This window comes from Halyomorpha halys, unplaced genomic scaffold (genome assembly GCF_000696795.3).
Source record: "Halyomorpha halys isolate HHAL.00 unplaced genomic scaffold, Hhal_1.1 Scaffold900.1, whole genome shotgun sequence".
Lineage (NCBI taxonomy): Eukaryota > Metazoa > Arthropoda > Insecta > Hemiptera > Pentatomidae > Halyomorpha > Halyomorpha halys.
The window spans coordinates 31,493-45,878 of NW_027114997.1; the positions used below are offsets into that span (position 1 = coordinate 31,493).

General features: G+C 35.6%; 1 protein-coding gene across 3 annotated transcripts in view; it reads right to left on the reverse strand.

Annotated features, from left to right (window-relative positions):
- Positions 1-14,027, reverse strand: part of LOC106686970 (uncharacterized) — a 16,346-nt gene extending 2,319 nt beyond the window's left edge. Inside the window, exons 1-4 of one of the 3 annotated variants that reach the window (XM_014430595.2) lie at positions 13,935-14,027; positions 13,099-13,293; positions 12,761-12,944; positions 11,740-12,045 (exon numbers count right to left, since the gene is read on the reverse strand). In XM_014430595.2, the coding sequence (XP_014286081.1) occupies positions 12,765-12,944; positions 13,099-13,293; positions 13,935-14,006 (447 nt within the window). In that variant the 5' untranslated portion in view covers positions 14,007-14,027 and the 3' untranslated portion in view covers positions 11,740-12,045; positions 12,761-12,764. Of the gene's footprint in view, positions 1-693; positions 878-1,019; positions 1,227-1,866; positions 1,956-11,739; positions 12,046-12,760; positions 12,945-13,098; positions 13,294-13,934 lie in introns of those variants that run through there. The other 2 variants (XM_067052080.1, XM_067052079.1) reach the window with 2 other exon arrangements.
- Positions 14,028-14,386: the final 359 nt, after the last annotated feature.

A 14,386-nucleotide genomic window follows, 5' to 3' on the forward strand; every position in this document is an offset into this window, starting at 1 on the left:
ATTACATTTTTACACGAGTAGTTTTATTTAATGTAGATTTTCCAAAATTGTGAAAATAGTTGAATTAATGTTCAGTTTCTCAAAAAAATGCTCGTACACTTACAAAGGACTGTGTAAGCGAGACATTTAAAGGTCACTGCATGCGCCTGCATTTGACATCTTCAAAAGAAGTTATTCGTCTCGAGGTTGTCGGATTACTGGTACCACTACAACCCATGGATGGTCAGGGGTTCAGTATATGATATCTGATAATCTTCAATTTAAATCCTCAGTGCATTCCCGCATCATTGCATTTAGAATTATATGTAACTGCCCATCAAACCGCAGCCTTTGGTAGATCTTTTCTCATCCGCTCTTCCTTTTTGTGATTAAGAGTATAATGTAATTATTTGTAATTCGTCATCATATAATTTCTTTATCTTAAAATTAGTATAAAATAAAGCAAATTTGAGCCGGAATAACATATTTTTATTTTTTGTTTGAGGTCTTAATTCGTTTATTTCCGAAATTTTGAAACATCGACATTAAAAAAGTACTAATTCAAAAAATATTAATCATGCTTTTTGTTGATATCACCATCATTTTGTTGATATACTAGACTAACTCTAATTTCATTCAACTATTTAAAAGAGATATATATCTCAACATAAAAACATATACACATGTAATTGACATCAGAATTAATACTGTTACCTTTTCAACATTCGAGTAAAACAAAAGGTAATTTGTTGTTATGATAATCGCATATATTGTCCAGCAAATATGGCGAATCACTTTTCTGGTCATCATAGGATAATTTTAATTTGCACTCAGTTTCGGCTCCGGAAAACATTACTCTTGTAAGATAGGTGAAAGTGTAGACGCCGTCGACTATAGGCTAGAAAAAATTGGAAATGTGTATTCAATTTTTATAGACTAGTACTTTTCAAGTTCCATGTTTTACTATAAACTAAAATTTAAATTATAAATGTCTAACTAAAAGTAAGCTTATTGCATTAGATCAATAAAAAAGAACTTACCTCAAAAAGGATATTTATAACTTTAAAGGGCTCGTTTCCCTTACAGCGTGCTGTTTTCAGTTCAGTTTTCATTGCTAAATCAAATAAATTACGAATGGGCACAATTGGATTTCCTAATGTCGTACAATTCTTGTCTGTACCATTAGACTGCAGTACAGGTTTTCCATTTACTTCAGGCTTCGTTTGCAATGAAGGATGTTGCGCTGCCTTTGAAATAGAATAAAATAATTTTATGAAATTAATTTTTACGTTATTCGAAACTCAGAAAAAAAAAATATTAATTGGATATTGATATTTACGGCTCTCGTTCAGGGCTATAGAAAACAAGATAAAATTCGTAGAATTATACAGTTTGAGGCACTAGCAGATAAATGATAGAGAAATGAATAATAGCATAAATAAGATTGATGATAAATGAGATTGAGATACGAGAATAGAAGATTTAAGATCTATGAACTGATCGGTCGAGGTCTTTTAGTCCCAGTTTCGATTTAATCGTATGATACTTCTGTAATGCTAAAATTGATAACTTAGGTCATGTTACAATAACCTGGAGTCTATGGGTAATATAATCTTGTGGTGTGGTCAACATCACGCTTAACGATGAAAAATAATTGAGGTTCATTGAAAATGAGTGAAAATTCTTGAATCACTAATCACTCACTAATAAGATATTTGAATCTGTTTAAAAAAGAAAAAAAAACTTCGAACGAATACCTGAGGATATTAACTCCAGGAACTTGCGTTTTAACCCTGCATCTCATCCCTGGGTGAGATATGAAGTAGCGATAATTCAAAATTAAGATAGACTTATAGTAAATCGTTTAAATAGCCAGTTAATTAAGACCTGAGAAGATACGGTGAAGAACAGAGCAGCGAAGCACGCTCCTCCAACGAAGAAAAGGAAAAACACCTTCATGGTACTCAAACTGAGGATTGATACGGAGTTCAACTACGGTCGTGTATTTATGGAACAGTTTAAAAAGTAGTGGGGGTAATAAATAATTTATTGCCACGTGAAATTAGTTAATAGTGATGTTTTCGACCAGATTTTTATATCCAATTTATTGACGTAATTAAAAAAAAATTGGAGGTATTAATAATTCGGTTTAAAATTGAAAATGAACGTCAGATATTTTTTATTATTTTAGATTTAATTTGTGCACTTTAGTGATAGAAATTCTCAGTCTTTTAAATATTTATTTATATTAACTCCGTTATAGTCTAAAGACCTATAGTAAGGGTATAAGTAAAATAACAAACAAAATACTAGTAAAAAAATTAATAAAAGAAAAGCTAAAATGAAAAATCTCAGTGTACAAAAGAAAAGAGAAATAACTAACTAAAGTTATAAACATATAAAAATCTTTCAGGTTGTCAAAGGACGGTATATAAGGGTCTGAGGTTCAGTACTTTGTAAAGAAGTACTGTTCTTAAACAACAGTTGTGTAAAGAGGTGATTTGTTCATGATCATGCTTCACTGCCAAATTTTCCCCAAATAGAGAGTACCCATTTCATGAGGCTAGGTTTACCCTGGATGGTTTCCCGTAACCATGCGGCAAAACAAAATAACTATTCATCCGCCACAGTCGAATTAGAACTATTAGAAGGTCCTTGGGGTTAGTAGCACAGTGCTTTACTTACTAGCGCAGTTACGCCACTCTTCCATGGGATAGTATATATATGTATAAATATTTTTCTTTTAGGAATATGATACCTGGGAAAATTAAAATGTTATGAACTGAATCATCAAGTGTAGAAGAGTAACTTGTATAACATACAAACGTAACTGGAAAAAAATTGACTTCATATATAACCAGATAAATAATGTACGTTTTCTACTGCACGTACTTCGCTAATTAATGTTTGGTTTGTCGATGTGAATATGAAAGCTCAGATAAAATTGAAAGAAAAAGAAAAAAAAAAGAAACTGCAAATATTCCAAAAGATGATCAAAAGCTTTAGGGGCTGTTGGTAAAAGAAATTGTTACCTTTTCATTAAGTTTTAAAGCTTTTGTTTATGTAATTGCAGATTTGAGATTCACAAACTTGTTCGGATTCCACACCGAGATGATGGATACAATCGAAGTACAGGGTCGGATGCAATTCCTATCCATGGTACATAAAATTCAGTTGGCAAAAGAACTGGGGAAGAAGGAGGGAATGCCGAAAGAACGCTCGTGTGTGTTATGTTCTCATGATCTCATTGAAACAAGCGCTAGAGCCCCAAATGGACATAGAAGAGCCAGGGTGGACCCGGATAGAATACTAACGACCCAGAAACATGCCCAACTCACGGAGAAGAAACTGGACACCTTGTGGCACAATGTCCCTGCACTCGTTGTTTTGAATGTGGATCAGAGGAACATATGTATAGGCAGAGGGAGCAAAATGTGCCTTAACCGATGGAGGTCAATGCACAGAGATTACGGAACAAGGGAATCTCACATCCCCCTCATCAGGGACAGAAACTGAAGGAGGAGATTATAAGAAAGAGGACATCCAGCAAGGCAAGAGGAAGGATTGGAGACGAAAATGAGAAGCAGCTAGAACACGAAGAGAGTTCTGAGGGAACAATATCTCCGACATTGTGCGGGCAGCAGGGAATGCCCGGTTCATCTGGAGATGTTGGTCAAGCAGGCGAAGAAGACGCGGTATGTGTAGGCAGCATATCCTGCAGGTCAATATGGGCCGGAGACGAGTGTTCGCGGACGAATATAGAACTAACTAGAAAATATAGAACTCTCGCCCGAGGTGCTGACATCTTGGCGATTCAGGAGCCTTGTTGCCGAAAGAATGTGGTCACAGGTTTTGAAATTATGTAGAGGGTGGTTAGTCCAGACAATGGCGATAGGAGGCCTATAGCAGTGATTGTTGTCGTTAACCATGTCCTCGACGTAATGGAACTGTAGCAATTCACCACAGCAGATCAGGCGGTATGTTATGTCAGGTGGGGCAGATTTGCCTTTCGCTCTGGTTTCAGCATATATGCCGCCACCACAGGTGAATGTAAATATCAACGTAGAGGATAATATAGCTGCTGTGTAGGCTGTCGCGCTAAAGTATAAAAGCGTGATAGTCTGTTCCGACACCAATTCGTGGAGCACGGTCTGGGGTTTTGTTCGCACATACGCTAGAGGCAGGTTGGTATTATGAACGAGGCTTCTGTTCCCACATTTGTTCGAGCGCGGGCCAGAGTTAGATAGATGTGACACTTGCCTCGGCTCCCATAGCAAAGCGTATTGCAGACTGGACCCTACGGTCAGACACGTGCACGGACCACCGGGTCATAGCCTTCAGTGTGGTGGAGGAGAAAGGCGGTGCCCCAGAAGTAGAAAAGGGCTTTGTGACCCGATCGGCGAACTGGAGAGCGTTTTTCAGTGAATTGGAGGGAATACTAGCTGACAGAGAATGGGAGGAGATGTCCCCGATAGATGAGGAACCCGAGATTGACCGCAGAGTGGCAATGTTTACGGGCGCCATCACTGAAGCAGCGAGTATTACCCTCCAACGCCGAAGGGTGATAGTACGTCCGGTCCCATGGTGGAAGCCAGCTCTAACGCAGTTAAAAAAATAATACTACAGGGCCAGGCGTAGGTACCAGAAGTGCAGAAACGACGAGAGGAGGCCTGGACTTCGAGAAGAATCTAAGCAAAGGTATAGGGTATACCGAAACGGAGTGCGTTGCCATAAGAAGACGTCCTCGGACTAATTTATTGTTGAGGAATCAGAAAAGAATCCCTGGGGAATCTCGTACAGGGTGGCACTGGGGAAGGTTAAGCCGATACAAGTGATGGCGGCTATTACAGTGAGAGGTGCCCAGGAAACCACTTTGGAGGAGGTTGCCAACATGTATATAGATTATACCCTAGAGATGATCCGTCCCAGGATAGTGCAGATGGTCGAATGGTTAGACGCACCACGTTATCACCACTATGTCCTCCATGAGATATGTGGGACCTTCGCCTTGCCGTGGACAGGCAAAGGATCAGAAGGACTCCAGGACTAGATAGCATAGATGCTGCAATCCTCGAGAACAGTGCCCCTTATATCGAGGAAGAGTTGTTGGATATATTCTCCGAGTGTCTGGATAAGGGGTACTTTCCAAACAAGTGGAGGATCGCAGACTAGATACTGCTCTACAAGGGAGGTAATAAGGAGGATCGGGGAGACTCCAAACTTTTAGAAAAGGGCACTACTTTGAGAAAATTCTTCCCTACCGTCCTTTCTAGATTGAAGGCTAAATGGGTCATACCAGATCCTAAGAGGGCGGGGGGAAAGCTGCAGAGCTTTGGAAACAACATCGACCCCCGGTGTTCCACGTGCGGAGTTCATGAAATAGCAGAACACGTAATAGTAGATTGTTCCGCTATGGAAGGACAACGAGCCAGGCTGTCGATAATGACCGGGATTTTCGCCCTCGCCGAGTCGAACTTTCCCTGTTTGATTGAAGAAGAGAATTATCCCTTCTTCAGGGAGTTCATTTACGGGTGGAAGGAGGTGGTGGGTCCAACTCATTTCACAATGGGAAGGACTTGACTGCCCAACATCGGCGAGCCACCAGAAGAGGAGGAAGCTGACCCAGACAGAGACTAGGAGGGCTGGACCAGCCAGCAAACTGCAGAAGGCACCAGGCAGACGGATGCGCACCAGGAGGACCTACTGAACGGATGCCGTGGACAAGATGCAGCTCCATCAGTAAGGTGTTAAACCTAGTACTGGGATGCACCGTAGTAAAAAAATTAATAAAAGAATAAAGAAAAATAAAAAAAGGAAAAAATAATTCATCACCAATGATGAGCCATTTGAGAGCAGTGGCATGCGCAATCCCCAGCCCACTACCCCACTGCTGCTGCACCTCGTATGCCAGATATGACAAGGGAGGGTAAAAAGAAAAAAAAATGGTAGACACCGGTAGTTCCAGTACTACGATGTGTCGAGAAGCTGTGGACAAGTTGTGTAGTGGAGAGAAGAAGAGTGCGCTTGTTGAAACTACTTCAAAGTACGGAGTGGTGATAGATTATAGTAAGCTCAACGAGAATACCATTAACGAAAAGTATCCGATCCCCATTTTTGAAGACATTTTAGACAGGCTGGACGGGGCGACGGTATTCAGCACACTGGACTTGAAGGCTGGATATCATCAAATTAAAATGCACCCTAATGATCAACATAAGACGGCATTACCTTTTGAAAGCAATTTTGCCGCAAAAACGCCCCCATAATCTTTTAGTGCCTGATGGACGAGTTTCTGAGAGGAATTGACAAATCCCTCTGTCATATTTACATGGAATACCTCCTTATGTTCAGTTAGAACGAGGTTGAACACGTGCGGCACTCGAATAGCATGTCTTATTCCAGAGAACTTTGGGCTCAAACTGTCGGGGAAAAAGTTGGCGCTGGGGCAGGAACAAATAAAATTTTTGGGTCACACCATTTCTAGAGAGGGAGTTAAACCAGATGCGGATAAAGTTTCAGCTACTCAGAAAATGGTGGTACCAAGTGACATAAAAGGAATTCGGAGGTTGTGGGGACCCTAAATTATTACAGTAAGTTTGTTCCAGAAATGGCGGAATATCTCGTTCCACTCAACAACCTACTCAAAAAAGGCAGGAAGATGAGAGGTTGTAGCAAGAGCCAGTACTAGCTTTTCTAGATTTTAATCGGCAATTAACGATAACCACAGGTGCGAGTGAGTATGCCCTAGGAATGGTGTTGTCTCAGAAGGATGATGGGGGAATGCGCCCAGAGACGTACGCCAGCAGGCACCTTACGGAGACGAAAAGTAGATACAGGGCAATGGAGTAAGAACTCCTGGGAATAGTGTTGGCCGTCGAGCACTTTAGACCATATGTGTTTGGCAGAAGGTTCAAGATATATACTGATCACAGACCTCTACAGTGGGTGGGAAAACTGAAGGAATCGTCAGCCAGGATAACTCGCTGGAAGGAGCTCATAGCGCTATATAATATGGAGGTTTTATATAAACTTGGGAAAGAAAATGTCGTGGCCGATTGGTTCTCCAAGCCATAATCACGAACGCCGTGAATGGAGAGAATGGGGAACCGTCCGGTGTCATAAGGGAATGTACGCCTAGAGAGGAAGATCAGGATGAAGTGGAAGAAGGTGGTTGGGAAGAATTTTCGAATAATGAGAGTTTGGCTGAAGAAAGACCAGGGGACATATAGGAAATGGAGGAAATAATTACTGACAAGAAGAGACAAATTATTTGAAAGACGAAAACCACCGGAATAACCAAAATTAATCGTAGTGAGTACGGGAGAATTAAAATAACGACGATTTGGTTGCAACCAGGCGTGAAGAATGACCAGATCTGTAGAATGTTGAATAATGCTACGAAGCCTGGAGAAAAGCATCATCATATGTTGGGAACGAAACCTTTTGGGAAAAGATCAAATGACTATGGCGTGATGAACAGATTAGAATGGACAGGACATTCATCCATCAAATAACTCTACACAAATGGATTGAATTGTTTGAATGATTTTTGAATATAGAATTATTTTATAGTTGTCTATAATTTATTACTATATTTTATTACTATTTATAGTATATAGTTGTCGATGTCGCATCCATAATATGAAATGGTCCATGTAGCTAAGTTGAAGTTAAAATCTTATTAAACATTGTCATTTTTGCACCCCCCCCCCTTTGCATCTATCAGTTATGATTTTAAAAAGGTACATGAAATTGTTCCAATAGGAAGGGTCTCTGGTGCAGTAAAACCTCTGAAGGACAAACAAGTTGAAGTGATATAGAGGAGCTGTCCATTACATCAGCCAAATTGTTCAAGAGCCTAGATCATAAACAAGACCTTGATTTTGATGCAATAGCAATCTTTATGAATCACACCTCCATATCTATGTTCGCTGACGACACAGCTGTGTTCTTTCAACATGATGACATAATAATCGCTAGAAACACTTTACAAACTCACCTTAATGATCTAGAACAATAGTTCACTAAATGGATGATTAGCTTGGAAATTGAAAAATACAACTCAAAAGTTTTTACTCTTCGACGCCCACCAGATCTAATCCTCAAAGGTAAAAATGTGAAATGGAATCCTGCCCGAGAAACAGTATGATACCTGGGAATTCACCTAGATCGCCGCCTTACCTGGAATCACCTTATCAACATCAAAATAACTCAAACTTATGCAAGGTTAGCAATGCTGTATCCTATCCTGAACAGAAATTCCATACTAAAACCTGTTCTTATGTTTAAAACAATTCTCCGGACACTGCTGTTGTACGGCTATGAGGTCTGGGGAGCGGCATCCTTTACGAAAAGGAAAAATATTAAAATCTTTTCAAAATAAAGTCCTAAGAATCGCAGTTAATGCTCCTTGGTTCATAAGAAATAGCCACTTGTACGTACACAGGTTACAAAATTGATACGTACAAGAATTCACAACAGAAACCAGAGTATTGTCTACATGCTTGGAATGTGTAGTATTTTACTAATCATGGCTTTGAAATTGTTACATTTTGGGTACCTACTAGCAATTGCTTAACATTCCTCAGGAGTAACTCAATATGCCTGAAATAAAGATTTAATGTGCTTCAGTAAGTTTCACAAACGGAAAATTTTCACTGATCTGGAAAACATCAGATCCCTTAAGTAACAATTTTTCTGTTTTTAATTAATATACTGTTTGCATACAGCTTTTAACTTTATAACATAACTTTATAAAGCACTAGTTTAGCAATAGTAGTAGTTTCTTTTGATCTATTTTAGTATCTTTGAAAAGCAAATTTGTAAGGCCTAGATTTGCTTGAAATTCAAATTTTTCTTGGTAAATTTCTTGAGGACTACAAATTATATTACTCACAAAATTATTTGAGAATTATCTTTTTATTATAAATTATCTAAATTTATACTATGTAAAGAAAAATAGGAGCTAAGGTCTCAATTCAAATCTGAAAAATTTGGAGAATGATCCTCATTGCATGAACATAAAGAATATATATCAGGGCAAATAACACAATGCGTTTTTACAATTTTAACAATAAATAGATACAAAAATAACTCTAGACCTTCGAATCTTTGATGATCTGGTGTAATTTTTTTTTAGTAGATAGCGTAACAGTCTTTAAAAAACCATAAATCGAATTTCCATAAATTATCATTAAATAAAAAAAACACGAGTTCAGCAACAATAAACAACAATAACTAATTTAAAATAATTACTCCAAGAACAGAAGAAAGTCACGCTTTCTTCCTTGAATTCTACAGAAATTTATAGAAAAAAATTGATATCATATACATATTGATAACAGTTTTCTTGACTGTTGTAGATATATATTTTTGTGGTTCTTGCGGATCAGTTTACGTTTTGCAACACTATTATTTGCATAGTCATGCCCTAAAATGAAAAATTAGTTTTTACTGAAAATACTTTCTTCAACTATTAATAGCTATTACAATTAAAACATTACTTACAATTGTCTATCTCAGCGTATTCTATATTGTTGTGATCCAACTAACTCGAGGTTTGTGCCAGCACTGAATAGGTTTTGAAATGGAGTAGAGTTGAATTGGAGGTAGCGAGTCTAGCAAGTAGTCCGTCAGTTATTTAGGTTTTTGTCTGTTCGTGTTTAGTGTTATTAATTTTGTCTTATGTATTTATTAGATTAGAGTGAATTTAATCAATTTAAATTTTTTAGATCTTTTTTTGTTGTTGATACTTTTCAGGGGATGTTAATTTTCGCTTCCAGTTTAATTATTTTTTTTGCGGTATTGATTTAATATCTTTTTGGATTTTATTATTTATCAGTTTATTTATTTTTTGGTCTATTTATTGGTTTATTTGTATTGTATTCACTTCTAAAGTGAACAGGTTTTTGCCACCACTTTTTTTTTTATTTCTCTATTCGATTTTTCGATTAAATGTACATATAAAAATGGCATTTTGTTTTCTATTTCGGATTATATGTTAAAATTTTATCTGGAAGAGCAGTAGTTAAATTCACTTAAAACTATATCTTTTACATTTTTCTTAGTCGATATCGCGGTAAACAAATCCATATATTGAGGGGGTCTAAAATGGTATTTTTGGTATTACTGTATCTAACAAATCTTCTAAATAAATATTTAAATACCTACTAAAATCGAGGCGATAGGAGATCCCATGGGCGTACGAATTTTCAGATAAAGAATTTTTAATTAAATTGATAATATTCTCTATCAGTGCCAAAAGTAGTATTTGAAAGAATTGTGTTTTCGGGATATTTGTGTGTTTCTAGTTTTTTTTCGTACCCGCCTGACGAAATAGGTAATTTATTACATACATATAGGTAGGTATATCTTTTGTGAACGAATGAAATCCAATGAAACGGGTTTGTACCCTTGTCAAATTTTAATGCAAGTGATTTTTGTTTTTATTCAAATGAGTCCTTAATATTATATTTATTGGTTGAAATATGCTTTAATATATCTAACTGTGTATCCGTCTGAGTAGTTTTTTATCAATAAACATAATTTAGGCGATGTCGATGACTTTAACACTGTTTTAACACTACTAAGGTTATAGTTGTGCCGGTCATTAATTTATATGTTCGGTTTGTATCTACTTTTTTTTTGTTTGTTCGTCATTTACTAGGATATTTTTTTTTTATTTAGCCGTCATTGGTGATAGCGACAGTTGGGTTCGTTTTATGTGGATTTGTTATTATTGCGTCAGGTTTAGTATATAATATTTTTTTGTTGTTCTGTACATATTTTCAGTGTTAGAATGTGTTTTAGTGTTACTATTACTTTTGGCTTAGTTTTTGTAGTTAGTTATTATATTAACACACTTACCTCTCATTCTCTTCTACACTATTTTGAATTATATATTCTATTTCACAAATAAGGGAAATTGTTGGGTAACTTGTTTGGTTCATAATCTATACAGATTACTCTTTTTACACACTATTATACTATCTATTACTTTAAATTCCAAGCTAGATCATCGAGGATTCATATGTCTGGCATAATTTTTGTGATAATGTATTGTCCGAATTGTAAAATCATAGTATGTTTCGGATATTTTTTTTCATTGTAGGGTATGACTATGGAGACCATAAAGTTGCGAAACGTTGTCTAAAGATATAGTTGTATTATTGACTGATCCTCAAGGCCCACAATATTTATATATACCCTTAAATCTAACAATATCGAAGTATTGCTGGGTCTGCTAGGAATATAATAAATAGATATGTACAATTATTAAAAGTTAACGCGTCACGATAGTTTGACTGAAGACTAAAGAGCCTCACGTCACGGCAGCTAGGACGCGCCAGATGTATCGGTTCTACCGGCAGCTAGAGCAGCAACCAGTAAATAGTATTGGAGTCGCTACAGCTCTATTACGTACCCAAAGCCTTTTCTGTGTTGTATAACTTTTGACACGGTAAGACTACGATTATTCTTTTAGTTTTGATCGAAAGCTCTGGTCACAATCTATTTATAGGATGTGTACAAAAATATATACGTATATAGTTTTGAAAGTTACTACAAAAGTTAAAAAAAGATTCAATTTATAGAGTACCAAAACCGAGAACAATGTCAGAATGACCGGAACCAAATCTAATTTAAACTATAAAAATCGCATACGGTTGTAAAGAAGAATACCCACTACTTACATTCTTAAAATTACATTCTTAGGGGAACGATAAAATTTAGGATGAAAAGGTAAAAAGGAAACATACAGAGTGATTTAAAAGAAAATATATTTCATCACTAGGTTTTTCTAATCTTTTACACCTAGGAAGCTAAGAATTTGCACGTGAGTATTTGAGCCTCAAAAGTGGGAAAATATTTGAAGATTCCATTACGTTCCTGCGGTTGTTGAGAGGTGTACACAAACTTAAAACCAGTCTTATAATTTGCATTTCAATAGGAGAATACCTTCATGATTTTTGTGAGTTTTTCTTCCATTAACAAAATCTATTTATCTTAATTCTTTCATCACGTCATATAATTCTCTCCATGTGCAATTCTGGGAAGTATCAATTTAATCTAGGAAAAAATATTATATCATATTAATGATAGTTGAAACAATCAAATTATTTACTCAATATATTTGAAATAATAATAAATGAAATAGTGAAATAGGGAGGATGATTTTTTTTCTATAATATAGTTAATATTATCCTAAATATTATTTTCTGCTTCTGCTTGTGTTTTTTTCATAAACAATATTTTACAGACCAGTTGGTATAATAAAACGGCGACCTAACAAAAATTAAGTCTTATAATCTTATAATATATATAAAGAATTTTCTATACTTTCTTCATAAAAGTGGTATGCAAAGTAAATTCTAAAAATAATGTAATGGTTCAAAGTAAATTGCGTGCCTTCATTTCCCAGTGTCGATTAGTTTTTCCTAAACTCAACCACCCTCCTTAGTATTGGAAAGACCACGGACAACTATTAGTTTTGACATTCTGACAAAGTCCGAGTTCCGATTGACTTTATGAGAAGTGGCAAAGAGAGAGGGGGGGAGAGGAATTATTCGATTGCAGTATGATAGCAAGTTAACAGGTTTGAAGAATAATCGAAACTCGACAAAGAAAAATCGACATTAAAAAACTACTAATTCAAAAAATATTTATCATGCGTTTTGTTGATATACTAGACTAACTCTAATTTCATTCAACTATTTAAAAGAGATATATATCTCAACATAAAAACATATACACATGTAATTGACATCAGAATTAATACCATTACCTTTTCAACATTCGAGTAAAACAAAAGGTAATTTGTTGTCATGATAATCGCATATATTGTACAGTAAAAACGGCGAATCACTGTTCTGGTCATCATAGAATAATTTCAATTTGCACTCAGTTTCGCTTCCGGAAAAAAATGGTCTTGTAAGATAGGTGAAAGTGTAGACGCCGTCGAGTATAGGCTAGAAAAAATTGAAAATGTTTATTCTAAATAAATTTCAATTTTTATAGAATGGTACTTTTCAAGTTTTATGTTTTACTATAAACTAAAATTTAAATTATAAATTTATAACTAAAAGTAAGCTTATTGCATTAGATCAATAAAAAAGAACTTACCTCAAAAAGGATATTTATAACTTTAAAGGGCTCGTTTGGCTTACAGCGTGCTGTTTTCAGTTCAGTTTCCATTGCTGCATCAAATAAATTACGAATGGGCACAATTGGATTTCCTAAAGTCGTACAGTTCTTATCGTCTGTACCATTAGACTTCAGTACAGGTTTTCCATTTACTTCAGGCTTCGTTTCCAATGGCTTTGAAATAAAATAAAATAATTTTATGAAATTAATTTTTACGTTATTCGAAACTCAGAAAAAAAAAATAATTATTGAAAATTGATATATACGGCTCTCGTTCAGGGCTATAGAAAATAAGATAAAATTCGTAGAATTATACTGTTTGAGCAACTAGCAGATAAATGATAGATAAATAAATAATAGCATAAATAAGATTGATGATAAATGGGGTTGAGATACGAGAATAGAAGATTTAAGATCTATGAACTGATCGGTCGAGGTCTTTTAGTCCCAGTTTCGATTTAATCGTATGATATTTCTGTAATGCTAAAATTGATAACTTTGGTTATGTTACAATAACCGTGAGTCTATGGGTTATATAATCTTGTGCTGTGGTCAACATCACGCTTAACAATGGAAAGAAATTGAGGTTCATTGAAAATGAGTGAAAATTCTTGAATCACTAATAACTCACTCATAAGATATTTGAATCTGTTTAAAAAAGAAAAAAAAAACTTCGAACGAATACCTAAGGATATTAACTCCAGGAACTTGCGTTTTAATCCTGTATCTCATCCCTGGGTGAGATATGAAGTAGCGATCATTCAAAATTAAGATAGACTTAAAGTAAATCGTTTAAATAGCCAGTTAATTAAGACCTGAGATGATACGGCGGAGAACAGAGCAGCGAAGCACGCTCCTCCAACGAAGAAAAGGAAAAACAGCTTCATGGTACTCAAACTGAGGATTGATACAGAGTTCAACTACGGTCGCGTATTTATGGAACAGTTTAAAAAGTGGTGGGGGTAATAAATAATTTATTGCCACGTGAAATTACTTAATAGTGATGTTTTCGACCAGATTTTTATATCCAATTTATTGGCGTAATTAAAAAAAAATTGGAGATATTTATAATTCGGTTTAAAATTGAAAATGAACGTCAGATATTTTTTATTATTTTAGATTTAATTTGTACACTTTAATGATGGAAATTCTCAGTCTTTTAAATATTTATTTGTATTAACTCCGTTATAGTCTAAAGACCTATAGTAAGGGTATAAGTAAAAAAACAAACAAAATTCTAGTAAAAAAATTAATAAAAGAAAAGCTA